Source organism: Opisthocomus hoazin, chromosome 22 (assembly GCF_030867145.1).
Source record: "Opisthocomus hoazin isolate bOpiHoa1 chromosome 22, bOpiHoa1.hap1, whole genome shotgun sequence".
Classification (NCBI taxonomy): Eukaryota; Metazoa; Chordata; class Aves; order Opisthocomiformes; family Opisthocomidae; genus Opisthocomus; species Opisthocomus hoazin.
The window spans coordinates 1,531,796-1,559,655 of record NC_134435.1 but is presented as its reverse complement, the minus strand read 5'-3'; the positions used below and the strand labels follow the sequence as shown (position 1 = coordinate 1,559,655).

General features: G+C 49.3%; 2 protein-coding genes across 2 annotated transcripts in view; one reads left to right on the top strand and one right to left on the bottom strand.

Annotated features, from left to right (window-relative positions):
* Window positions 1–22,090, top strand: part of NDFIP1 (Nedd4 family interacting protein 1) — a 66,577-nt gene extending 44,487 nt beyond the window's left edge. Inside the window, exon 8 of the mRNA XM_075441846.1 lies at window positions 22,080–22,090. The gene's annotated coding sequence lies outside the window, so the exon portion shown is untranslated. The remainder of the gene's footprint in view (window positions 1–22,079) is intronic.
* On the bottom strand, window positions 873–15,400 carry SPRY4 (sprouty RTK signaling antagonist 4). The gene is made up of 2 exons (XM_075441803.1): window positions 15,262–15,400; window positions 873–5,318 (listed from the first exon to the last, which is right to left on the bottom strand). The coding sequence occupies exon 2, from the start codon at window positions 5,270–5,272 to the stop codon at window positions 4,373–4,375; it is 900 nt and encodes a 299-aa protein (XP_075297918.1). The 5' UTR covers window positions 5,273–5,318; window positions 15,262–15,400; the 3' UTR covers window positions 873–4,372.
* Window positions 22,091–27,860: the final 5,770 nt, after the last annotated feature.

Here is a 27,860-nt window from a genome sequence, read left to right as displayed (position 1 = left end):
CCCCGTCAGTGTGGCTGCGGTGTCCGGGCAGACCCCGTCTATAACTGTGTGGTCTACAAAAGGCGAAGATTCTGCTCCTAGAAACGAGAAGCCTGACAGCAGGGAGTGGGTCTGAAGCGTCGAGGGAGGCTCTGTGGGACGTGGCCCTCTGCAAAATCCCCCTGTGCGCTGGGTGCCACTGACTTTGGGCTTTCTTTTTTTTTTAATCTCTATCCAAATTTTCCTGCCAAGTATTGAGCTTTAGCTCTGCGGGAGAAGCGGCCTGACTTCAATGCAAGTCTCGCTGTGTATTTTAGAGGTGGAGGGAAGGGGAGAATTGCTCCTACAAATGGGCAGAACTGGGTATTCTCCTCACGGAGCAGCCAGCTCTTCCTGCTGCAGGAGAACTGCAGGATATAGAAATGACGAGCACCCCGATGAGCCAGGCTGTAGGGCAGGACAGCCCCAGCATCGCCCCAGCTCCTCCACCGGAGTACATCCGTGGGGCTGGGAAGCACCCGGCGAGGGGCTGGGGAGCATCCTGGACGGGGGGCTGGGGAGCATCCCAGTGAGGGGCTGGGGAGCATCCCGGTGAGGGGCCGCACGCTCTTGGGGCTCCCCTCGCTGTGGCTCTGCCTGTTGGTGCCGGAGCTCCCCGCTGTGCCGGGGGCTTGGGGGTGCCCCTTCCCCCGGGAAGCTCTGCCCCGGCTTTCTGGTGTGTGTAGTATCAAATAAGTGATTTTGGGCTACTCTCCACGTGTATTTTTAGAATAATTGGTGTAAACATTCTTTGGGATTTTTTTTTTTAAAAACCACAACAGCCATTTATATATTTAACAATATATATTTATATATATATAATTTCTAGATCAGTACATTCATCAGTACTTGTTTTTCTTCACAAACAGAAGAACTCTTACAATAGTAGACTTTCTAAAATAAATACTATTAAAATAGAGCTTCAAAATAAATATTCTATACAAAGAAAACCTTCTGTGGTAACTTTTCAGGGTGTATATGTGGTGGGGTGGTAACAGGAGAAGGGGGAAACCTTTATCAGTGTGTCCGAGTGCGGGAGGGGAGGAGGAATACCCAGCGCTGAGAAAGGGCGAGGGCTCGTCCGGGTGAGAAAGCCGGTGCCCGGGGAGCAGCGGTGTGAATTCAGCAGCCGCTCCTCGTGCCCAGCGGGCCCTGGGACAGACGGTGCAGTGACGGTACACTCGGCTCTCGAAGCCGCTCTGCTGACGGCGAGCCCCAGCCGGGGACGCGGTGTGACATCGCCAGCGCGTCGAAAATTCACGCCTTCGCCTCTGTGCGCGGGCGGAGGACGAAGCCTGGCAATGAACCCGCTGCGGCGATGAGCGGTTCAGAGCGGCGAAGCCCAGGTGCCCGCCATCCTCCTCCTCCTCCTCCTCCTCCTCCAGAGCAGCTCTGCGGTGGCACAGCGCTGGTCCCAGGAGAACCGGCCCTCCCCTCCCCTCCTGCCTTCGTGGTCCCAGCCCATCGCGCCGACGCGGCCAGAGAGCAAACGCCGCGCCCCAGGTTTGTGCTAATTAGCAGCCGTTCGTCAGTTTGCGAGGGGGGACCCGACCTGCAGGAGGATGGCCAGAGCTGCCGGCTCCGAGCCCTCGCCGGGGCTGAGCTGACACAGCGCCGTGCCCGTCGCGTGTCTCGGGGGTGGCAGGAGACCCAAGTACCTTCAAATGGGATGGGGGAATGGAGGTGTTGGGGTGGGGGAAGAGAGGGGAGTAGAGACATTATTGACCGGAGACGTACCCTCCGCCAGCCCCGCGTCGGCTGACCCCGAGCCTTTCTGGGCGCTCTGCAGAGAGCTCAGCGCCTTGCTGGCCCTGCCTGGGGCCAGGAGCTGACGGAGCAGCGTCCGACCGCTGTGCCAGGAGGCTGAGGAGCAGAGGGAGGGACGCGCTGCTACATTTACCACTGCTCTAACACATCCACTAACGCTTTACAGTCTTCCAGCACGGGACCGGCTTACACCATAGCAGGAGATATATATATATATATATATTAAAAGAAACCAACAGAGAAATAGTTTACAACTATGTACAATGACAGGAAATCCGTACGGGATGGCTGGGTGTATATACATGAGTGTAGATTGGCACAGTGGCGACCACTCCAGCGTCGTGTTTGCTTGCAAGGACCATGCGTCTAAACCACGGGCTTTGCTATTGCAGATTTGCAGCACAGATCCCCCAGGAACAGCCAAGGACAGAGGGTCGAAAAGGCAAAACAACCCTAGGTGGAGGCCATTTGGATACGCATGGTCCCAGCAGAGGAGGGCAGCAGGCAAATGTCTCTCCTGCTGCGTTTTCTAGCCTGTTTGCATCTTAGGAAAAAGGTTTCTCGTATTAAATACAATACCTTATACATTCAGCCAGCAGTTCAGCTACTTGGGGCTTGGTTTTCCTTTTACCCTTTCCCCTCTCATTTGTGCAAGATAAGATATACAGCTCTGGATCCTCACCTGCTTCCTTCTTTCTGGTGTCCCCATATGGTCAACACGAGGATAAACGATAGGAATTGGTATCTGGTGACAGACGTAGTATCCCTTTTCCTATGGTTTACCATATACAAGCTAGCAAACGTTATAAATATAGATTTGTTATTTTTTCAAATTCCTCATTCAATAAATATCTACAATTAAGCTTAACTAAACGCCAAGTCATCCGGGTTCAACGAATTCTTCAAACAAAAGACACCAGAACTCCCGTCAGTACGCGCCTGCCAACCCCTACGCAGCAACTGTATTGCAACCGAGCAAAGGGGATTCCTGGAAGTGCTACAGGAGCTCTGCCTATTGCTTATCTAATTAGAGATGACATTTCACTGTCACTGCTGTGCATTTACTGAGGAAATTTCCTCTAATTAAAAATAAAAGAGACTAGATCAGTTTTCTGCATGCAACAAGTACCTACCTACTTATTACAGTGTTGCATGTTTGGACAGAGATTTTTGTTTAGCACCTTGCAGTTGTCAAGGGAAGGGGGTTACTGCGTCCGCAGGGAATGCGGAACCGGCCCCAGGATGAGTGCACGGACAAAGCCCACGATAGCCACTTACCGAAACCCACGGGCAAATTTCTTAAACACGCTCTCTTCCTCCCCTGGCTTTCCCTAGCATTTGCTAACAATAAAATAAACATTAAGAGCATTCTTTACATTTAAAAAGACCCACTTCTGCACAGAGGAGGCAAAAGTCGAACAGCAGCAATAGAGATGGAGGAATGGGCTGTGCTTCAAGCAAATGCCATTCTTCTCCAAGACTAAAAAAAAAATTAAAAAAAAAATCTCAGTATTCAATGAGCAAAGAAGAGCTTGTTCCAGGAAAGGAGGTACTGGATTGATATCCCTATAAAAATACACCTATGTGTATCCCACACTTAGGTTTTTGTGACTTCTTAACAGAGCTTGAGAGGTTTAGAGAAACAAACACTGAATGTCTGAACTCTGTGGGGCGAGTTAAGGTCCCTTCGCTGCAGGACTGGGGGAGCCAGCACGCGCTGGGGAGACGGGACTGGGCCAACATCCTTCTGAAGCGGGCTTGCACTGGTGGTGTGAAATTAATATCCCACTGAGTGAAACCTGACGCTACGGATCAGCTTACGGCCCCAACGACGTGCTGTCGGTGCAACTGCCTGAATGCCTCCTGCCGCTGCTCCTCCCGGGGAGGGAGCAGCCCCGCTACTGTCTCGCTTTAAAAACGAGGGTCCAAATCAGCGTGGCCAGGTGGGTTCAAAGAAAGCGACATGCCTTAATGTTAAGGGACCCTTAAAGAAGTGAACTTGATCTTTACTTCTGGCTCAAAATTTCTGAGGGACGCAGAAGGCTTCTCAGAAACACGTATTTTGTGTGCAGCTGGCCCTTCTACCGGTGTGCGGGTGGGGAAGGCGGGAGGTAACCCGTCCCCTTCAGCAGGCTGCGGGTAGCAAACCGGAGTCTGGAAGCAAAGCGAAAACAAGAAGCCCACCCTGAATGCGAGGAATCCGATGCAGCTCTGCAGCCGGGAACGGGCATTGCTTGTGCGGCCGTGCCTGCCAAGCGAGCGGTTAACGGTTCTCGTGGTATGCAGGCATGGTGAGCAGCCGTCCGTCCGTCCAAACCAGTTTTTACGCAGCTGTACTTCATGGTATACATAGGTTTTCAGCCTTCACTCTACAGTATTAAGATTCCTCCTTTGGCCCCATCTATTTAAATTCTGACCAGTTCCAAAACCCTGAATAACCCAAAGTGCTTCAGTTTGTGGAAACAGTTGCTTCTGCTTTCTCCGAAGGCAAAAGGCGAACGTTATCCTCGGAACACAGGTTATCAAAAGGGGCCAACGCCCCCCCCGCTCCGTGGAGCGTCCTCCCACTCCCCGTCCCCCCAAACTATCAAAAGGGCTTTTCTGCCCTGCTCCCCTTGCTCTCCGGCAGCGCCTTGCAGATGACGCTGTTTGTGTTTTTGCATCTGCATCCGGGCCGGCTCACTTGGTCGTAGCATCTCTGGGACAGCTTGACGCAGCCGGTGGCGGGCAGGTAGCAGAGCAAGCACGGGAGCACCAGGGAGAGGGCACTCATGAAGGACCAGCGGGCGCAGCAGTTTGAGTGGGAGCAGGAGCAGGGGTGGTCGGCACACGTGCCCTCGTCGTCCTCGTTGGTGCAGTGGTAGAAGATACCCTTGACGAGACACATGCAGGTGGAGTAGTTGACCAGGTTCTGTGCCGAGCAGAGGCACTCTTGGTTGCACACCCAGCACGACGGCAGAGTCCGGGGCAGCGCGCACTCCTTACACTTGCATTTCCCGCAGGCTTCGCACAGCAGAAAGTGCTTGTCCAGTTCCTGAGACACGGGGCCCTTCAGGTCCAGGGGCTTGCAGTTAATCGCCTTGGGCTGGATGCGAACCGCTCTGGGGGACGACTGCTCCGCCACGGGCGCCGGGGCCATGTGGTCCAAGAGCCTTTGGTCTGAAGACGTGCTGCTGCTGCTGCTGATGGAGCTGGGGCGCCCGCTGAAGGAGATCCAGGGGTGGGTGACATCCTGCTCGCAGCGCTGCAGGTGCTGGTTGGTCAAGACCAGTTCGTGGGGGCCTCGGGGACGCTTCTGGGCTGCCAGCTGGGAAGCGGTGGGGTTGTCGGTGTAGTCGTTCTCTATGTGAGTTGTCTTCATCTGGTCGATCGGCAGGATGGTGAGTGGATGCTGCAGGCGCCCATAGGGGATCCGACTGTCCAGCAAGGGCTGGACCATCACAGAGTTGGGGACGACGGTGATGTTGTGGGGAATCCGGGGCTCCATTGATAAAGCAATCTGATTAATGGTGAACAATCTGCTCTTAAGTATCCTGGGGGAAGGAAAGGAGAAAGAAAAGGGGCGGGGGAGAGAAGGAGCGCGTGTTATTGAGTTACCCTGCAATCCCAGCCCAAAGAGGGCTCTTTGCTGAGGCAGGTCAGAAGGGCTTACGATGTGAACTTGTGTCCAAAGGAGTCAGAGCACTTGCTCTGGTATAAAGTGCATCAGTCCTCCTTTGCTACTACGTTCCTCCCCCAACCTTGGCCATATATAGCTCCTCCGGTCCTGGGAGGGCTATCGTCACTGCAGGCTCCCACAGCGCCCGTTCATCATTTTTACGGAGGGAAAGCACATCTTAGGGTTACTGGTGTATATTCACATGCGTTTTTGTCAACAAACTGGCTAAAATAGCTCATCTAAGGTTTGGGGGTTGACCCTGATCCGTAAAAAACCTGATGCAAAATCGTGGCTTCCTGCAGGAGCGTTGCCTGCTACAGAGATGCTCGGGGCTGAGCGCTCCTCCTTGCTAACCCAGACGGTGCCTGCGGGAGGGTGGCTCGGCTTCGGCGGGGAAGCGTCCCGTCTCGGTGGGAGCCGCTGGTCGCCGAGGCTGCTCTCAGCCCTCCCGCGGGAGGTGGAAGCTCTCGCTCCGCAGCTCGGCCAGGTGCAGACCAGCGTGGGAACGGACGGGCAGGGCTCGCGGGGAGAGCGCACGCACGGGTCAGACCCAACAGGTCACCTCGCGCCGGTAATTAGGCACTCTTCGTCAAAACACTAAGTGGACTAATATTTAGTTAAAGTGCTGTTTACTAGCTCTTCCAGCTAAGCTGCCTCTTGCCGCAGTTTCTAATTTCATTGAAAGAGTGCAATTTATCCTGGAGTCAATCCAGAGATTCAGCGGCGGCGTAGGACAAGAAACCACAGGAAGTAACTAAACTTAAATCAAAGAACGGAAACGACTTGGTTCAAATTTAGAAAGTGCACATTGTTTTCTGGTAGATGTGCCATTTCCTCACGGGGTGACCTTTATTCATAAATAATATAACGTTGGAGATCAGTTTAAAGAAGCGGTGAGTAAAGCTTCAGAGCAAGTTACAGGAGGGGAAAAGCTTCTGGTATCAAGAAAAAGGAAACCGTGAACAGCTTAAGGCACTGCCAGCTGTTTGTGTTCAGACAAATTAATCTTTTCCAACAGCATGCAAGATTTTAATATTACAGCAATCCAAAAAAAAATCAGGAAAAACTGCACCCAGCTACAGCCAAGTCACAGAGGAGAAGCGTGTGCGGGAGAGTCAATGCATGCACTTCTGCGAGAGCATCTCCTCCCCACCCCCCCCGCTTAACACAGCGCTACAAAAATCAGAGCAGGAACTAACTGCGCATTTTTGGAAGGAGAAAGGGAAGCGCGTTATTGCCCACTGAAAAAATGTTACTAGAGTCCACTATTGTATTTGTAAATCGTTGCTTTGATAGATCACTTGGCATCTGAGGAGCTGAAGATCTGCCAGTTCTCCGGAGATCAATGGGAGAGGGGGGCCGCCGGCCGGGGGCCAGCGCAGCCGCGCGTGGTCAGCACGGCCCATGCCGGCACCGCGTCCCGCCTGCCGCGCTCGGCTCGACCCTGCGCAAGGCCAGCGGGCAGAAGTGCTTCATCCAGCAGCGATGATGACTATTGCAATGCAGTCCTCACGCTGTTGCTCTTCACTAGTTAAAATTCTCTGCTGGGTCTTAGCCAGTCATGCAAAATTTTTTTTTTTCATTATTCATAGCTCATTGACAACCTGACTCGAGAAACAAGAGAGTTTTTAAAGCATCTATTCCTATTTACTGTATTTTAAAAAAAGAAGCAATGATTCTGACAACCACGGGGTATGCAAAGGGAAGAAAAAATAATCAGTTTTCTTCTGTGCATCAGAATCCAGTGCGGTGATACAAAAAGTACTTGCCGCGAGCCAGAGTTTGGCAAAATAGCCAGTTCTGTATGGCCAGGGGCTGTGCCTGCAGGAAGACTTTGATTTTGCAGTTGTTTGGTTTTTTGAAGGAGAGAGATGCAGCCGCTGGCTGCCAGGGTCAGCGCGGCAGCGCTGCTGTTGGGTGGGAGGCAGCTGGAGGAGCCGACGGCACGCTGAGCGATGGCACGGGCCTCGCCGTCCGCTCCTGCACGTCGCTGCCAGCGTTGCCTCTCCGGAATTCTGAAATAACCTCTAGCGCGGGGCTCTGCTCTGGCCCGAGCTCAGCCCCGCTTGCTACCGAGTCTCCGGAGTTCGGTCCGTTCGCTGTCGGTTTACCCTGGAGCTCTGGATCACGATTTCTTCTGAGGCGCACGGCGCGCCAGCAGCCGACGCAGGGAGGCTGGGCTGACGCTGGCTGTCCCCAATGTGGCAGCCCTGGGCCCGGGTGGCACATCGAGGGCGATCGGCACCGCCGGCGGCTCCGCACGGGGAGCCCCTGGCCCCGGCGAGCAGCGAGCGGGGGACAGGGGCTGCACACAGGAGCTGGCTTTGAGGCTTCACGTGAACTCTGTAGCTGCACGGTCTGCAACGGTCCAGGACTGCTGATGACATCACACGGGAGCTATGTCATCGGGTTAATCTGGAGACGGATTACAGCCACAGGCACTCCTAAAACACCCAGAGCCCCGCTACACAGACACGGCCATATGCAGGCAGATGTTAAAAGATGGCTTAACTGAGATAATTAACTCTGAAATCCTGATTACCATTATCACAGAAAGGAGATGAGCCCTGGACTAAACTCCACACTTTGGAATAATTAATGCTGAAAATTATTCATCATCTATTTTTCTTATGATACTGTTTCAAATTGCCTAGCACACAAACTACTGCAGAGCAAGGGGAATGGAAGCCCTGGCATGGTGAACTCCAGCACCCTGCAGATATTTGGGCACAAGATCTACTTGGGTCAAACCTCTGGGGCGAAAACAGCCAAATAAGACTCAGCTCTCCTAATTCCCAGATCCCTGCTCCGGACACAACATCTCTCTTGCTGAAGACCGCCTTTAAAACACTATAGATACACACCACAACAGTCTCTGGGGCTAGTGCTACACATGGTCCCTCATTTTTTGCCCTGCCTTCTCACTCCTGAGCAGAGAGCTGCCACAGTTAACTGCCCTCACGTTCAGAGCTATGCTTAAGCGATGTAAATTTCTGAGATTTATGGAATTTTCCGAGGACCGTGACTACATTGCTGCTGATGGGCTTGTCGCCGGAAGTTTCAGCAGCGAGTTAAGATTGCTGGTGACAGATCCAGGTCAAACATCTCGAGTGCTGAACTAGAGAGTGAGCCGGGTGGCGTTCGTTCTGCAGGGAGGTTCTCTTCGGTTGGGATCTACCCAGATGACAACAATGACAATGTTTCATGGTGTGGCTGTTTCAGTTTGTGTCTGTGTGCTTCCACAGGTACGTGCCTTGAGCACATCTTTCCCCCAGCTGTTTCTGCTTTAAGTCTGCATCCCATGGAAAGAAAGTCTTCAGCAAAGGGTACTAAGTCGCTGTGTTCGCACACAGCACACCATCTCTCACAGAAGAGAAGAGGAACGCAGGGAAGTTCCCAGGTTAAGGTCTTGTGCCGGCTCAGAAGCAAGTCAAGAAGCCAGACTGCTCCCGTGAAGTCTTGCAGGCTGACGTGTGCCTGCCTGGGTACATGGATGGATCCTGGTGACTTCCCTGGATGATCCCAAAGGCATCAGAACTTGACCTTTTCTGGTTGGTGTGTTCCCCAGAGGGAGATATGCAGCTGCAACCAGTCTGAAACTGTTCCAGGATGACGAGAACAATACAAGCAGGTCATCCTTTGAAACACAGTCGGTTTGCAGGCAGATGTAAGGATACCAGCTATTGCCGTAAACAATCATGAGGTAAGATGTCCGTTCAGCAGCAGGAAAGCTCGTTCTCAGTGCAGAAGCAGGACACCATGCCCTTCTTCACTTCCTCTTCTCCCTCTCCACCAGGAACCCATCATGCATGCAGGAGCCAGCAAGGATGACATTGCCTTGAGCAGCAGCATCGGGATCATTGAAGCTGCACCTCCTGTTCCAGCCACGTGTCCCATCAAAATTAGGGTTTGGGGTGACCTGGCAGAACTGAAGACCTTGCAAAAGGACAAGAGCTGAAGAGGTGTAACCGTGGGACTCTTGCATTGCCTCTGCAGGCCTGTGCAGGTGAGCAAGGTGGGGTTCACAGCGGGCAACTGCATCTTGCAGTTGCTGCATTCGCTCAGATGTTGACGTGACCTAATTCAGCATAGGGCATGTGGAACTGGCCACTGTGGGTCTGGAGAAGCCCTGAGTAGCAGTGGTCAGAAACGTGAGCCACTTCGGTCGGGAAGGAAGGCCAGAAAGAACAGGCTGAGCTGTCCATCTCCCCTTGCCCCCCTCCCCGCTTTAACCAGAGCGCCTGAAGCCGCCTGCAGCAGCCAGCCTGCCCGGCCAAGAAGGGGATGGCTACTAGAGGTGAGCTGCAAATGTCACACCCCCTAAGGAAGAACGTTTCTGCTTGTAGGGCTCATCTGCTGTGGTAAGAAAGGACTGCAGCTCGCCATGCCGGTGTTGTGAGCAGATCTGCTCTTAATGGCAATGGCAGGTGGGCACTGCTTGCAGATGCTGAATGAACTGCTCAGACTGGCAGCTTTAATACAACAAGATCTGTCGTTTAAAGAAAATTGTATATTTAAAAAAAAAGAAAAATAGAAGAAGAGATAAAGCAGAATAGGAGATGTAAGATACTTGAGCACCACAACTTTGCAAAAGCTACAAAACTTTATGTAATGCCTTTGTTGTCCACTGCACTAATCCAGTCTGAGTGCAGATTGCATTTTGAGAAAAAATGCCATACAGAATACTTGTGAACAAAATTAGTTAATCTTTGATCATCAGTAATTACAGACGTATTATAGCATTAATGTAGGCACAAATTCACTGGTTGCAATTGTCTACTTTCAGAAAATTGCCTGTACAACAGGAAGTAAAAATCATGAGTATGTTCTTACATTGGGATTTATTCATTCTTTAGAGTTAGCTAAAACAATGCAGTTCTTTTCAAAGCAGAAATGTCAACAAACTCCCATGTAGAGAAAATTTCTCTTCCCCCCATGCCATCCTGGGACTGTATGGTTGCTCACCACATACAATTTTCAAGTCAAAATATACTTCCTTCCAAGGGAGTAAAATTGGATTTGAAAGCCAGGTTCACAAATGCGCTGCAGTGTTTGTTTCAGCTCTTCATCGAGATATTGCCAATTTAAAATTACTATTGTACTAGATAATTACAAGCCCTAGAGTTGTAGGAAACCAACTGTTAAAGTGTTTTGGTATTATTTCCGACTTGAAAGTTTTGTAAGATTCTTTAGTCATATGAAATTAAAACAAAAGTGATCTTATGTTTAAGCAGGACTTTGGACTTGCTTACATCATGTTAGCGAAAGCTACATCCTTGCAGGCAATTCCATGATAAAATCACAGAAACCCCAGGAAAGCTCATTCTGATTAATGTCTCCAGAACAATTTTTGAAGCAATAAGGTTCTAGTATCTTTATTTTCAAATTGGAGCCGGACAACTTGTCTTCCAGTTACTGAAAAACAAAATGGATCTTGACTTAAAACACCTAATGAGTGCAGACATATATAATGTTTATAGTCATCTCAGTTACCTGTTAATTTATAATTTTAAGAAGTTGTTTCTCATGTGCTTAATAACATTCTAGATGTATGTGGTAACAAAAGAATAATGAAAATAAGAGACTTAGAGTCCAGAATGGGGTCCTGCACGGAAGCAGTCCTGCAAATCCTGGCCCTGGGAAGCACTGGCGTGACTCTGACACATCCCCAGTGCCCACGGTTCTGGTGAAGTCAACAGGAAAATGGGAAACCATGCTCCCACGACCCACCTGCTGTCCACCCGGCTCCAGGTACAAGGTACCACAGTTTTGCCCAATTCCCTTTGGAAAGATGGAGAAAATTTCAACACGAGATGCTGCTGTGCAAGCGTCAGAGCCCAGTCTGACATGTCATAGGAAAGAAAAGCCCCAAACACAGTGCTTGGAGTGTGTTTGCTAATAGAAAGACCACCCGTGTGATCAGAAAAGTAATGTAGCCACCGACAGCTCTTGCTAGCAGTTGTAAGCTGCAAGTACCAGATCAGGGGTCACTTTACCTCCTCCTAGTGAAGGAACTTCCTGACTGGTGCCAGTGGGAGCCGTGCACTGGGGCTGTGCAAGGCCCAGGCTACTCGCCTGGAGTTTTGCTGTGGGTCAGTGGTGGTGAGGGGATGGACCAGAGGCCTCCAGATCTTGTCACCTAGCAGCTGGACCACACCTTCCCTTGGTTACGTGGTACTAGACCTGTTCTTAGCCATGCAAAAGCCGAATTACAGCCTCTGAAAGGGATGTAGCAATCGCCTCAATGAGATGAACATATTTGTAGCAATAGCCGCAGTAAATGTACTGTAGAAATTTGCCCATTTTCTTTGCTATATGGGACACGTGAATTTCCGAGACCATTGGGCAACAGGAAGAAAATTAAAAGAGCAACAGAATCTTTACAGATAAATCTGAATACAAAGAAATTATCATCATTGAAAACAATGTACTTTGAAGTTATGTGAAGGGAGGCCATATATATATATATATTTTTTTTTTTTTCTATATTCCAAGGCCTGTGCAAGTCAACATCGTTCAGAGCCAATAATGACCAGTGCAAAATTCCTCCGATTTACCACTGCTTTCAGAACAGCCGTGACTAATCTCTCTCCTCTGGTGGTTTGGGTACACAGTCTAGAAAACCTTCTCCAGAAAGCGTTGGTCACAGCTGCACCCCGCGCCCTGGGGACGCGCACAACCCTGCCTTGCTGGCTCTGAAGGCCAGGGCTCACCAGCGACTTCCAGCTCCTCCCTGCAGCCGTTTGGAAAAGAGGGAAATACCTGGGACGTGCACTGAAAACGAAGCCCGAGTATCTGGCACGAGAGGTATCCTTGGGCAAAGCGCAGATTTATGGGGCTTCATGGAGTCCATGCACCAAGCGGGGCCGGCACGGCGGAGCAGGGACCTGGGGAGGAACCTGGCGCCAGGCAGGGGCTCGCTTCCACCCCAGCAACGAGAGGGATCCCCAGCGGACTCGCTTCCCCAAGCCCCGGTGCAGCAGGAGCTGATGATAAGGCACAAATCCTGGCGTTGCCTGTGTCTGGCATTAAGGACATCCTCTTGTCCAGCCCTTCCCGGAGCGACAAGGGACACGCTGCCACTGATGGAAGTCAAAAGGTTCCATAAAAGCTTTTAATGAGAGAAGACTACACTTGAAGTTAAAGGAGACCTTTCAGTAAGCACACGTTTCTAATGTGTGATTAGGAATAATATATAATGTTGGAGTTCATTAAGACTGAGTTAGGCTGTCTGAATCTTGAGTCAAGTTGTAAATGCTTTCAAACAGAAAAAAAATCCCTTCTTTTCCATGAAGTGTGTATTAATATTAACAAAATATTGATATTAATTCTTTTTGTTCCCCTTTTCAGCAGCCTTATCTATGCAAGGGCAGCTAGAATTTTCCCTACGAGTAACAAGCAAAAAAAAATTAGAAAGCTCAGGGAAACCTGCCATTTTTAAAACGAGACACTAAATTCTTGCCAGAGCGTGGAAATTCAGAATCTGGGAAATGAGACCTGTAGACTTCCAAGAAGTTGTCTCTGTCCAGCCGAAGTCTGTTCCTATGGTGCGAGTGAATGAAGCACATTTTGGCCCACTAAGGCTCAGATCTCTAGGGACTCGGATTTCTTAGTCAAGGCTTTTTATTGGATAAGAACATTTATTTTAAGGCCAGAAAACTAAGCTCAGATATGATCTATTAAGGTAATGGTACCAAATGATAACCGTATTAGAAGGATTTTGTATTTTCTTAAGGAAATACATTGTATTGCATTTAAAAATAATTAAAAAGAAACAATATTTGTGCCACCGTGCCTATGAAAAGGCAGTTTTAACCACTGGGCTGAATCTGGAAAATTGTATAGCAATGCAGTTAATGAATTTGTTGTTTTTATGGTTGATATTTGGAAGACTGTCAGGACTGTGAATTAATTATTGCTGTAGTGTTGCAAGGGTTGTGAATTTCATTTCACTGAAGTGAAATTTCACTGAAGAACAGAATTTTTGGGGAAGAGGGAGGGGATTGCTTTTTGAGATGTTGCATTTCCCAGGATGATTTGGGAGTTAGTCATGCTTCCATGAAAACAGCTTTTGTTTTGCTGTTTCAGGACAAGAACAAATAATTTCTCCCCTGCACATACCTCATGGAGAATTTCTAAAGGACTGCAGTATTCCAAAATAGTCCTTTTAATTTTGTAATACCAATGTAGAGTCCCTTCTCGCAACAGAAAACACAGTAGCCCATGGAAAATGGCACATTTATCAATGAGACATCCCCAGTGGGGTTCCAATAACTGAGAACAACCCCTCCTCCTGCTATCATTCATTTTTATATGGAGAAGGGGGAAGCGAGTCATCAGGATCATTGTGATTCAGTGCACAAATTGTAGCTTTACTCTTTAACCCAAAATAAAGAGAGAGGGGGGAAAGCTGGGTTTCTCTTTACCTAATTAAGCAGCAATTCTGGAGCTGATTTTTGACATACTGTACCCTCAGCATGGTACAGAAGAAGGGCAGCAGCTGAAGAAGTTTTACAGAATCTCGAACGTGCCTTTTCTACTCTGGATAATTCAGGGATGCTTTTCCTTTTCTCTTTCTTCCTCTCCTTCACCCTTTAAGGAAGAACTTGGGGCTATAGAAGATTTAAATCAAGAACTCAGCCCCTTGGGCCACTTGAAGAAAAAGAGTGAAGCCTTTCCCTCCTGTGATTAATGCTGATATTCATTTGCACTGCCATTTCGAAGGTCTGCATTTCCAGTCCTGCTTTCCTCCAAGACCTTTGTGCCTTTTATATGCCCCTTTCTGTTTTTTCCATTCCCGTTCTGATAATGAATTTTCAGAACATGTCGTCTCTAGGCTTGTCTTTCTCCTGTGACGCCAGGACTGGTACCAGAAAATAAAATCCTGGCTTATCTTTGCTACGCAGTTGGTAGAGAAGAGCAGCCAGGACAGGCTTTTCCTCCATACATAACACATTCATATACCTTTATGAAATGATTCACATTTTTATGACTTATCTAGCCTTTAAAATATATAATCCATCCAGATTTAAAACTGAAGCAATCAAGTGTACAGCAAGACAGGGAACAGAACAGTGATGGAATAAGGCACCGAGGCCAAAAAAAAAAAAAAAAAAGACAGACAGTTGTATGAAATAAAATGCTGAAGAGCAAAGGTCGTGCAGGAAAGATCTGACACACCAGCGGCTGATCTCTGAAGTGTCCTATTATGGAGACAGCTCAGAACTACTTGACGCTAACAAGACATAGGGCTTTGGAAAAGAGAGGAAATGCGTATGATCAGCTTTCATATTCCAAAGCAAGAAATAACCAGTTCTTATTTGTCAGCCCAGGTGACCATACATTTATGCTCCTTTTTGGGGAAGGAAGAAGGGATGAAGCAGAGGACACCCCATCAACAGAGAGAAGAGCCTTATTCTGCTGTAAAAGCCCTGCAAACAAACCCAACGCAAGCATCGTGAGACCTGCCTGCCATATACACACACCAAATGCAGATGTTGATGGAAGAACGCAGAAAAGAGGTATAGATATGAAACACAGGAACAGAAATGCAAATTCTGCAAGAAACAGATTTCTTCAGAATGCAAAGTCCCCTTTAGGTTGCAAAGCACCAGCAGCTATCCACTATACGTAATTACAGATAACTGCTGTTGGAGAAGTCACAGTCAGAAATCTGCCGGTGATCAGCGATCTTTAAGGGACTAGACAAATGCAGCTAGGAAGAGCGCAAGCTCTTCCCCCGGGGAGCAGGGTTTATCTTTTCTCCCTACTCAAAAAAAGATTTAACATTCTCTCGCAAACGCGGATCTCGTACTTACTCTGAATAACTGGGCTAAGACCATCTCTCCACAGGCGCCTTAATCCCGGGGGCGAGACGGGGCAGAGCCGGGAGCGGGGCTGGGGCTGCGGGCAGGGACCTGCGAGCGCGGCGCTGTCAGCGCCCGCCGCGATGCTGCAACCGCCGCTGCCTGGGAAAATGGCTATTTTATGAATGGGAGGGCAGCCGCCCCTTCTGCGCCTGCGCGGCCTCCCGGCTCTATGAATGGGTGGGCACCGAGGCGCCAGAGCGCATGCTCGGCTGCCTTTTATGAATGGGGGGCTGGAGAGGAACTGACTGGGAGCTGCGGAGGACGGATACGGCTCGCGCTTTTTTTTTTCTCTCTCTCTCCTTTTCTATTTTTTCCTTCTTCTCCCCCTTTTTTTTTTTTAATGAATGGAGGGCAGGCGGTAGCTGCGCATGCACCGCGCCCCCCTCGTCTGGGGCTGGAGGTAACGGTGGCCGCTGGGGGGGAGGGGAAAGCGGAGGCGGGGGGCGCATGGGGGGGCACTGGGCAGCCCCTCCCGCCCCGGCCGCCCCCTCCCCGGCTCCCCGACCGCGGTTGTTGGGGAGAGCAGCCCCTGCCCCCCTCCGCCAGACACCCCCTCCCCCCTCACCCCAAGCTCTGCGGGCCGGGGCGGGGGGCGGCGGCGGCGGCGACTCTCTCGCCCGGTGCCGGGGGGAGCGGGGCCGCGTTGGGCTGGAGGGGCTGGCAGTCCCCGGCGTTGGGGTGCGCGTCGTGGACCCGGCGTGTGGAGCTGTGCCATGACCGCTGCCCCTGGGGAAGGTGGGGCGGGTGGGGCAGGGCTGCGCGACGCCCCGAGAGCGGGAGGGGGGGTCTCGCAGGAGGCGATTGATGCGCTGTCCTCGGCTCCGCGATGTTTTTTTCCACGTTTAGCTCTCTGTGAAGTCCTGTTGGGCCTCATCCCTAGGGCTCCGCAGGGAGCGTGAGGCAGACCCTCGGGGCCGGGTTTTCAGGTGGTCGCTGGCGAAGAGCTGCCGTTCCGCTGCGTGGTGTTGAGCTCCCCTGAAAACCTTCCTGTAACTGTGTGCTGAGAGCTCTGAAATGTCCTGACTGCTCCAGTCCCACTCAGCAAATGGAGAATCTCTCCCAGTTCTCGGCTGGTGCGGCAGCAGCTGCGGGCTGGGTCTCTGTGCGCAGTGCTGCGGGGTCTTCGGGGGCAGGTTGCTGTGCACTGACAATGCATTAACAATAACGGTGTGTCTTTAATATGTGTGAAGAGTGATCTTCAGTGTGCAAACCGAGCCCCTTCTCACTTCCTGCCATGTTTGTGGCACATATATTTAAAAGCTAGCGCAGCACTGAAACAATGTCTGCGTTATTTATTTGTTTAGTGCTAATATGAGCGTTGTATGTTATTGCACTTACGCCCCACAGGAAAGATTTCTCCCTCTGAGAGCGTGTGCTCCAAGACTGTTTGGTTCTGTTTGTGTGTGTCTCTGAGGGCAGATACCTCTCCACGCGGGAGCAGTGTTCATGGGTCACGGGCAAATGCAGTTTAACAGGGAAAGGACAGAAGAAGGAGACTCGCCAAGAACAGCTTATCGGAGCGGTACATGAAATATTATAGACTTCAAACATGTAAGGCTGATGTTTGCTTTTGAGAATAAATAGAATGTGGTTGCTAGAAGTGTTGCTTTGTTGTTGCTCGTGTTCTTTACAATATAATACTGCTTGAAGGACAGGCCACTGTAGAAATTCTGTGTCTATGATTTTGAAAGCTGCTAAATAAATGCATAACGGATGAAAATGCAATTTAAAAAAGGCTTATACAGAGGAAAAAGTAGAATAACATCAATGTATTTAGTGCTGGAAAGCAGCTCAAAGCGGACCCAAATGCCTGGGAAAAAAAATCTGCTCTGATCCCACCATTTTTCAACATTGACATGTGCAGAAATTCTGAACCTTAATGGGAGTTTTGCAAGTGTGCTGTGACAGTGCAGTAGTGTGAGAGTCGCATATCTCTGAAATAAAGGCTTTTATATATGAACACTGAGTTCTGTATGGCAGGGCCGCATGGACGATGCGGATGGGGAACTCCTTTGTCGCAGTACAGTGAGCGTCGGCCCCCGAGAGCCCCGGCTGCCTGTGCGGCGACTGCCAACTGCTGTGTCGTAGCAGAGGTGGCTGGCACTGTAATTACGCAGCAGTTACAGGCAAGCCCCACTAGACCATGCGCTCTTGACAAGAGGCCTAGCAATAAAACTGAAAAGAGGAAATAAAAATTTAGTTGTGTGTGTTGGGAGGGGCAAGGAGGAAACAGGGTCTGGCCATGTGGCTCTGCGGAGAGAAAACTTGGAGTGAGAAAACTCCGAATATTTCTAGTATCACTGCAAATTGTATCAAGCCCTTTTAAGCATAGAATTCTGAAATGGTAAATCTCAATTAATTTCTTCTTCCTTCTGCCTCTGTCCCTAACACATATTTAAAACCTGTTTGAGTAATTCTCCCCTGTGGACAGAGGTGTTTCTTGCCAGAGCTTATCATGTTTGCTACGCTCAGGCAGGTACGGCTGCTTCGGACCGGAGCTGCCCGTGGGTTCTTGCAAGCTGCCCTTCCCGTTTGTACCAGTGGGTCCTGGTTTGGGTCGGGATTCAGAAGCTGGAGATTGTGTTACTGCCTGCGAGGACGAGACTGGCCTTGTAGCGAGGGCTCTGTGGGGTTGCTAAAGAGTGCCAGGGAGGAGCGTCATGTTATCTGTGGGATTCTGGAGCTGAGGCTTTAGGAGAAATACCACTTGTCCCGAGACGTGTAATATGTTTATATGTGTCGGCAGTACCAGTGATACAGAACTCTGCACTCCTTTCTTGTGCAGGAAATTAATTGCTTATTAATTTCATGCACATTTAAACCCTGAAATGTCTGCAGATTTTTGAATGTGGTTTCTCCACTGGAATGAATTGTGGCACTGCCACAATTGCATTGCCTGCAAAGTAAATACTTTGATTTCATTCTTGCATATCCTTGGAAAAGCCGAGAAGTTGCCCGTGCTTTGTGACAGAGGCTACATCCTTCTGTAGGGCTCTGTGTTGCTGTAACTGTCAGGTTCAGCTCATGTTATTTGTTTTACTGAAACAGTAAGTAGCAGCAAAATATTTATCCAGCTAATACTGCCTGTTCCTGGAACCTCCAATATCTGCCTGTCTTATTTTCCTTCCCAATGAGGACAGAAAACATGCCTCCTCCTCGTTACCTAGCTAAACACTTCGCGGTCAACTTCTGTGTGTCCTGCGGTTGGTAGCAGAGCAATGCTTCTGTGAACAGACTGCAGTGAGACGACATCTGAGATGGCTGTTGCGTGCCCCACTCTGCTAACCACTGGTGATTCCACAGGGTGCATGTTGCTACTTACTGTTTGTAAAGTCCTGGGAGTCTTTGGCGCTTACCCTGCTGAAATCCTGGTGCCTGGTGAAGGCACATTTTCTGACAGGCCGTCTCGGCATCACCCGGCAGTGCTGAGCAGGCACCTTCGCTTCTGCTCGTCACCTGTGCGAGTGCTACAAGGGTGTCCGGATGTCAGAAGCCCATCTGGTCATGTCCCTTAAACACGTTGTGCCCTGCAAGGCCACAGTGGACCCACCAAACTGTGCAAATGTGGGTCAGATAGCCCAGTGGTGTGCGTGCCTGGGAGCGGGGGCCGCTTTGGAGGACGGGGTTTGTCAGCGTCCCGCACCTGGGGACAGCTGGAGTGCAGTTTTCTTCCCGACTGACAGCAGCAGGAGGTGACATTGCATGAAGAAGCCGTGTGTGTAAGTGAGCGCTGAACAGGCAGTGTGAAAGCCCCATAAATATTGCATATCTATGGCTAAGGCTACACAGCCCACTCTGGGCAGCGTACGCCTAACCTGCCTCTGAAGGCACACAGCGGTTTCAAGGCTCAGAAGTTGGGTCTGCCTTAGAGGAATGGGTGTTACTACCCGTGTTTTTAAGGTTATGTTCCTCTTTCCCTACCTTTAAAAGAAAAAAAGAAGTTCCCCTCACAAGCAGAATGTTAAATGGAACATACGCTGCTTCCTCTGGGCTTCAGATTTGCACTTTTCACTGTCACAAAAATTATTGTAGAAAGATTTAACAGAATGCCATAGGCTGAACCCAGGGCCTTGCTCAGAGGAGCCAGGCGACCCGGCCAAGCTTCCCCTGCCCCAACTGCGCTCCCCCCTGCCCGGCCTGAGAGCTGGGTCCGTGGTGAGTGCCTGGCGGTCTCCAGCAGCCGGCTCCTGGGCTCGCCGTGGAGCGGCTGGCGTCGGAACGTGGCTCTCCAGCTCTGCCTCGGCTGCGAGTGTGGGCTGGCAGGTCTCCAGGCAGGGTGTGTGTGTCTTGGCCAAAAGCTGGCGGTTTAAGGAAATGCACGGTTCCTAATCTGCCATCAGAAAAAAGCAAATATGCAGGCAATTTAGTAAAGTGAAAGTGCAACCCCCTGGGGAACGTGTAGCTTGTGCTTCTGAGAGGTTTTGAATGTGTAGCCATGTTCTGTCTTAAATCTTTGGTCGCTTGGCATTTGACTATCTTTAAGTTGGATCAAGAGCATATGTGTAGACTTTATCTGCTGAGGTTTTCATGTACCTCCAAATCCTTTCTGGCTGGCGTTCGTAGGCTTACGGTAAGTCAGCGTGCAAGCAGCGCTCCTGCCTCAAGAAGTAGCTGACTCCCTGTCTAAACTGATACTGCATGTGGAATTTTCCAGTTTGCTTGCAGTGGGTTCAGGTCATTACAGAAGAGGTGGTTTTTAAACTTGGCCTTGCCTCTTGAAACCCAAGGATGCCCTTATGGGTGGGTTTGCCACGTGTCGGTGATAAAGGAGGAAAATTTTTTCCTTCTCGTTATTTACTTATTTACCACTTTATGTTGTAAGGATGGAAACTGTAGATGAAAATTTCCTATGAGAGAAGGGAATTTAAGCTTTTATATTGCCTAACTCTTAGATATAGTTCATAAAACCTGGATAACTGGAGCTTTGTCTTTTAATTCACTGGGATTATATGCCCCATGCATGGAAATGCCTTGCTACAAAATCCTTCTAGGGCAGCATCATATGTTTCTGATGTGTTTGATGCTTGTGATGCTTCTAGCCACGGGCAGAGTAGGAAAAATGAGGCATACTGATAAATTTACTGATGTATAGTGCTAAATATTTGTCATATATGTGTCAGATGAATTGTTTGGATGTTGCTATAGGAATTCTTGTCCCCTTTGCATTGCTAACAGCAGTTACTGTGCTAGTCTATCACGCCTGGAAACAAATAAGAGAGAGTAGGTGTGGAATGACAAAAATGTTGGCAAAATGGTGACCGCTACGTTGGCAGCGGCATCGTGGGCTCTCGGTCGCAGCCTGAGCTGGGTTCTGCCAAACAGAGCTCAGGTGCCACAGAGCAGAAGTGCCTGCTTAGACACAGAGAGGTGAGGCTTGGGTGCAAATCTCGCAGGGCTCCGTTCGCGAGCTTATGAGATCAGCAGAGCCTGGGAGGACTGGAAATGATTGAGCCTGTTGCTCTCCTGGCAGATGCCACTTCTCAAGAGCTCCCTTTTCGGATCCTTCTGGATCGCAACCACCCAGCCTCCGTGGGAAGCGAGAGCAGCCCACCGTTGTAACCCAGAAAGGGACGGGTGGATGGATGTTGACGCAGACCCTGTATTTCTGGTGGGTAGAAGGCAGTACTGGGCCTGTCCAGGCATCGATACATCATGAAAGAGTGTTCCTGAGCGTTATCTGGCTGCCTTGAAGTGCCCCGGCACGCAGCGGGGGCATCTCCCGGCAGCCAGGCTCCCTGATGCGGGGGCAGCGCATCCCCTCCTCTTGTTGTGGAATTACTTCACCGTCTTTGTAATCCACCCTGGAGGTGACCAAGTATCGTTATCTCTGTTATAAAGGAGGCTATCACAGTTGTCCACTGCTGCGGCACGGATGAAAGGTCTGGGTTTCCTCCTCCCTTATCAGGCACCTGTTGCTTGTATCCAGACATTACTCACATCCTTTAAGTCACATCTTGTTTTGAATAATTAACACCAACTGTGCTTCATTTCCTTCCTTCCCTCGCAGTTTTGCTCTGTGGCCTTACCTGGCTATGGAAACATTCAGTGTTATTTTTGGGTATGAACACAGGGAATGGAAATCAGCTTCGCCTTCGGGGGGCATCTGAGAAGGCCAACAGGAGCTCTCTTTCCTTTGCCTCTTGCTGGCCTGTTTCTTCCTTCATTTTCACTTGGATTTGGTAAAAGCAAGAAACAAAATGTAATTCTTGTAGCTATCAAGTTGAAAATCAACATCAGAACTGACCCTTCTTCACTCAGGGGCATTGCTTCACAGAATTGCAAGCTCTTGCTAAAGAGCTTCCCTTGCAAAGGGGCTCCCACGAGCTGTGGTTTGACCCATATCACTGCTCAATGGCAAAAACGATTCTTCTGGTTTTTCTTAGGCACTTAAATCTGTAGACATAATATTCATCTTAGGCTTCAGCATAATGTGTTAGGTGTCTGCCACAGGACTGAGCAGACCCACGTTATCTGACCTGCAATCCCAGGGAGTATCCAGCCCCGCAGTCTGACAGCAGCAGCACGATGCTGGCGCTTCCGGATCTCTGGACACCTGCAGTTCACTGGCACTGATGCAATCAAATTCCCAGCTGGGAATTACTGGGCTTATTGAGCTGTAGGTTTGTATATATATATTTTTTTTTTTGAGGATCGGGTATTATATTTCTTTATTTTTTTGCAGTTATATCTGACTTGTCTGGCAACTTCAATTCCACTGGAGTGCACTGTGTTTTGCACTTACCTTTCAAAGTTCTGCTGCTTTGAAGATGTTTTCTGATTAATGTTTGCTGACTGCTGGCTGTCTCAGGCTCAAAACCTGAACTCGGTATATCAGAGCAATCTGCCATTCGCTGGGATAAAAAATTCCATTGAGGTAAATGCAAATTCTGAAGCCGGTACCTTACCGGAATGCAGATTTTAGACTGGCTGTTCTGCGTAACTGCGGTTTGCACAGGTAGAAATCCTTGGGGTAGAGAGCAGATGTGGCCTGGCTGTAATGAATAAACAGGATTCTGAAGCTGCTCTGATCGTTCCTGCTGGCCAACTGGCAGAATAACAGTGCTTGTTATCGGGCAGAGACTCTGTAAATCTCAGATATGGATTTTCCCATCATAGGCTCCAGGTCTGAAACTGGATCCAGTCAGCCTCCGTGGAAGGGCTGTGGCTTATTTAGCAATCTACAGGACTCGGCCACTTGATAGTAGATTGGTGAGGGCCCTGTGGGAAACATTTCCAGCTGTTTCTGGTTGAATAGATCATCTCAAGGACCATAAATTGTGAATCTTTCTATTTTTTCCTGAATATGTGTTTACGGTTCAGGTCAATAATCTCCAGAAACACAATTCTGCTTACAAATGAAATTCCTGGGCTGCATTCCCAGGCGTTCCCATGTGACTCGAGCATTTTTAGCAACTAAGAGAACAAATGCAAACATATCTTCAGGGCAGTGGAAGCGCTGCTCTCTGCACTCTCCCCAAGTGCCTGGAAGCCCCGGCCTCAGGTCTCCTGAGCGGTGATGAGGAGAGGTCCCTTCTGCAGAGCATTCTGTGTCCAAGGGACCTTGGCCAGCCTGCAGCTTCTCGGGCAGGCTCAGGCTGTCGTGGCTTTGCTCTTCTGCCCCTTTGGGCGAATCTGCCCAGCTGCTGCCAGATGTGGCCGAGGCCCCCGACGGAGGGGGGTGCTCCCCCGGCACGGCACAGCCGCTGTCTCCGTCGGGTCTGCGACAGCTGGGGGTTGTCTTTCCAAACGGATTGACACGCTTGTGATGGTTGGTGGATGGATATTTTTTTAAATGCAAAGGAAGAGCTGATGCTGGCAGCCCGTTACCTGCTGGCACCCCTTCCTCAAATGCCTAGCACTGGCCTGGTGACTAAGAACATGAATTTTCATATGGAGGAAATTGTGTTCCCTGGCAGACAAAGAGACATTGTGGAAAAGCACTGACGTTAAAAGTCATGGTGACTATAAAGCAGTGCTTTACAGGCCTTTTGGTGTTCATATTGCTATAGCAGGCCAGTTTGATCCTGAAAAATCCAACTCTTGGGATTGTTCTTGCTTCTCCATAAAGAGAGCTACAAATTATTGACAGAAGCCTGAAAAAATGTTGCACCCTTCCCGGAAACCCTCGCTAATACTCAATTGTATTTTGAATAAAAAAAAAAACTATACCTCTTTCCTAAAAAGCCACATAATATTTCGCTGCAAGGCTCCATTTAGAAAAGATGTGTAATTAATGAACAGCAAAAGAAACACATAAATTTCAAGGTTTTTTTTTAACATATGTTACAAGGAAGTGATCCAAAGCAGACAGCAAATCCGTCTTCTTTTTGGCAGGAGTAAGATCTCTACCTTCCACCTGATAGAGACAGGGACACTGATCGCTGATAGCCACACTGAATGAATTGTATCACCATAAACGCTCAAGTAAGTTACTGCTATATTCTTCTTATTTTTCCTTGTCTAGAATTGAGCATTACTTGAAAAAAAGGCTACAGGAAAATGAACTTTGAGGTCTCTTCAGTTAAATAATCTGTTTTCAGCTTTAAAATATTTTTTGTGGGCAACGTAGAAATCATTGGTGCCTACAACTGATTGCCTGTTGCATTTCTGGACTTCAGTTTATGAAACTTCTAGCAAAAAGGAACATATTTAATTCCAACTTAGCTACTGGAGTAGTTAACGGTGTTTCTGCTAATGAATTTGTGTGATTTCCGAGGTGAAGGTTTGAAATGCAAACACTTTGCTGGAGATGGTGCCTGGACGCTGCGGCTGGCGAGGTGGCTGCGCTGGTGGCAGCGACTGGGGGGTCTGTGTGCCAGAAAACCCTTCCGCAGTGTAGATCTTTGCGTCTCCCCGGGATTGGTGATGATTAACTGCGTGTTTTAACCACTGCTCCTTTGTGTCCTGTAACACCAGTATGGTTTGATGTGGCTCCTATTTCCATCCCCATGCAGTAATTTTTAGCTGGTTTTGATTTTGATGTGATGTGTTTATAGAACACATATTACAGTAGAAAAGGAAGAAATGTAACATTTCATTAATGATTTATAACTTCTGAAATAAGCTGCAAGCTAGAATATTCCTCCAAGTTAAAGTTCCTTCAGGAAAGGAACATCGCCCAAGCCACGGGTGCAAATTTGCTCCTGATCCATGTTTAGTGGGAGCTTCCAAGCCAGTTGGGGGGTAGGGGTTCCCCTCCAGATCGCCCTGGCTGGGCGATGGGCAGCTTTGCTGCTGCACCCTGCTGAAGGAACGCCTCAGACCGCTCAGAAATCAAAACACCTCCTTACAAAGAGGTGCCAAGCGCGTGTTCTGCTTCTCCCTCCCCGTCCCGTGCGAACGGCTGGGGTGGGATGTCTGCGCCCGTCCGGCTTCGCTCGCCCACTGAAGGCCCTGCCTTCCCCAGAGCTTCTTCCAGCTGTGTCTGCTGGTCTGATAAATTATCTCACTCTCCCAGCCAAGCTCGCTTTAGCACACAGTAGCTTTATAAAACGAAGCCCGGCAGCTCACTGCTGTCCTTCAGAGAGTTCTGGTAGCTCAGCATCCGACCTTCGACGGCTGGAGGGAGCCGAGCTGAGTCGGGGCGGGTCCTGATGTAACTTGGCAAGGGAATTCAAAAACAAGAAAGCAAAATAAAGCAACCAAGGCACTTTGTCTTCCGCTGGTGGCTCTGCTTCCTTCTCCTCAGGGCTGGTGCAGGGGCAGCCTGGCCTGGGGGCTCACACCTTGACCAGGACCCGGGCAGGTGAGGGGGCTTGGCCCTCCCACGGGACCAGGTCACATCCCCTGTGCCTTTGCTCTTCCAAGGGGTACGGCAGTGGAATAAAATTAACTCAGCCCTTCCCTCTTTGAAGTATTGCTGGGTATTAGAGAGTCACCTACTTGTATATAATTACCATATTCTAACACTTAAATATTTTCCTGACTAATTTCCTCCTGTCTCTGCTTTGAAAAGACCCAGATTATATCCATTAATAAGTTATAGACTGAAAAATACATGATTTCAAAGGAAATTTTTTTTAGCACTTAAACCCCACTTTTCTTTACGGCCTTAACCTGTTACCTTTCACAGAATTGCTGGGATTTAGTGTTTTTATATTTTTTTTCTCTATAAAAAACGACAAACCCACAGCACCTCTAATGTTGTATATCAAAATGTTATGACAGTTCTGCCTGGCCAAGCGCAGTGGTCTATGCTCTGTCAAAATACCCATCAGTTCCTGTAGTTTTGCCTAATTAATGGTACAGTAATGTGGAAACTTAAAACAGCAACAAGAAGAAAATGTTAAATGATTTGCCTTTAATGGATCTCAAAAAGCTTTTTTTCTTGCTTTGTTACCATGAGATCTCTTTCTGGGCACCTTGGTGTTCTCTGCTGTTACTGGTTCTCTTCAGAGCTTTTCTTTCTTGGTGTGAGTCGGAGATCTTACTGGGGTCAGAGACTGGCAGCCTAAAGACGAGCAGTCTGGGCAACAACTTTTCAGGCAATGTGGTTCCTCAGCGTAGCAATTAGCCCCAGCCACTGATGAACAAAAGTAGGTAGCATCTGAAATTCGTAGGAGTTTGCTTTTGCAAGACCTGCGCTGCTGATCTGGCGGAAGGGAGGTGGGGAAGCACCGCGTCGGCAGGAGGGTTGGAGCTCAGGACCTCGACTGCGTTTGGAGAAACCCGAACGTGGCAGAGAGGGATGCGCGTGAAGCCCTGGGGCAAGCTGGTACCGGCCGGGGAAGGGAAGCGGTCATCACCTCTCCGCAGGCTGCGGTGGCTTCTCAGCCCTTCCCAGCATCTGTGTCCCCAGGCCAGCCTCGGGCAGCCCTGATGGCGCCTGCCCTGCCTGCTGCTCTCGCTGCCACCCCGTTTGGAGTCATCAGGGTTTGCCCCCACCTCGAAACCGCTCCTCTGCTGCTGCTCTGTTACATCTTGTTCAGTTCCCGCTTGCTAATTAATGTGATTAATTCATGTTCGGTTGATAGTATCCGTTTGTTTCTGTCCCTCCTTAGATTTCTGTTCTTTGGGTAGAATATGGGCGGTTTGCGTACAGCGTTTTCCTGCTGGGGTGGGGAGCTGAAGTGAGGCTGTAGAGTTTGGAGCACGAAGAAAGGTAAGCTTCTCTTTCGTTTCTTTTAAAATGGTAAATTAAATGATACAGTGGACAATGAATGGGATCAGATTGATTAAGAAAAGGCCTGTACAGACCCCGATTCAAAGAGGGTTTCTCTCCCAGGGCACCCTGCAGAGCTGCATTGGCAGCAGGGAGAGCCTCTACCAGCCCCAGGTCAAGGGCACCGGCTCCGTGGCTGCAGCCCGGGGCTGTGATGCTGGTGCTGTTTTGCTCGGGAGGATGCGGGGATGAGCGAGTGGAGTTTGCTGATCCGGTTTTACGGTGTTTTGATTAGCTTAAAAATATTTTGTTGTGAGAAACTCCAGATGGATGTGAATGTTCTCAGGGTGGAGGGAACAAGTGAAGGGAGAAAGTTAGTCATCGGCCTGGCAGGCGAGAGCCGATGAGGGCAAGAGCTGAATGATGCACACAGGCAAAAATAGCCCAAATTTCACGTCTAATGGGATGTGATGGTCAAGTTCCTCCAAGGGAAAATACTCTGAAGTCCCTGTGCATGCCTCAAAGTTTTTGGTGCACAGCGCAGTGTAGGAGCTTTTCGCGTCTGTGGGACAAACAGAAAATGTTTGGGAAATGGAAAACTAGAGAAGAGAAACTGATGTGAAAATATGTCAGGGCTTATTGGCCCAGACTTATAGGAATGATGAGATTTGTATTTCGGTCCAATCTAAACCCCTACTTTTTCAATTTGAAAGCTAAGTCTTCTGTCCATCTAATCACAGACTCCTGGAACGGTTGGGGTTGGCAGGGACCTCACAGACCATCCGGTTCCACCCCCCTGCCCTGGGCAGGGACCCCTTCCACCAGCCCAGGGTGCTCCCAGCCCCGTCCAGCCTGGCCTTGAGCCCTGCCAGGGAGGGGGCAGCCACAGCTCCTCTGGGCAGCCTGGGCCAGGGCCTCGCCACCCTCACGGGGAAGAATTTCTTATATCTAATCGAAACCCACCCTCTTTCAGTTTGAAGCCATCACCCCTTGTCCTATCACTAATGTATGCTAACACTTTCCAAGACTCTTGAGTTATGTTCGATGTTCTCTGGAAGGTTTGATGTTACAAGGCAGAAGTTGTTTGTAGAGATTTTGACCTGCTTATTCATTGGGTTTGCAAACTCCTTTTCATTGAAGTACGTTTTGAGAGACTTGAGATTTCAACTCAAAACTTGTCTTAGTTATCAAAGCCATTAGAAATGCAAGTTACAGTCTGGAAATTACCCTGAATTTTCATAATCGAATCAAATTTTGGCCCCCAGAATTGTCAGGAATGTTAAATTCTGGTATTTGACCTGCTATTTGATATCTCTGACAGAGAGCTTGGCAGCCGAAGGGGCAGAGAGCCCTCATAATTTTTTATCTCGACAAAGTCAGTAAGACGATTCATAAAATGATGTGGATTCATCCTACTGATAAAATCGCTGGGATGTTTCAGACAGGA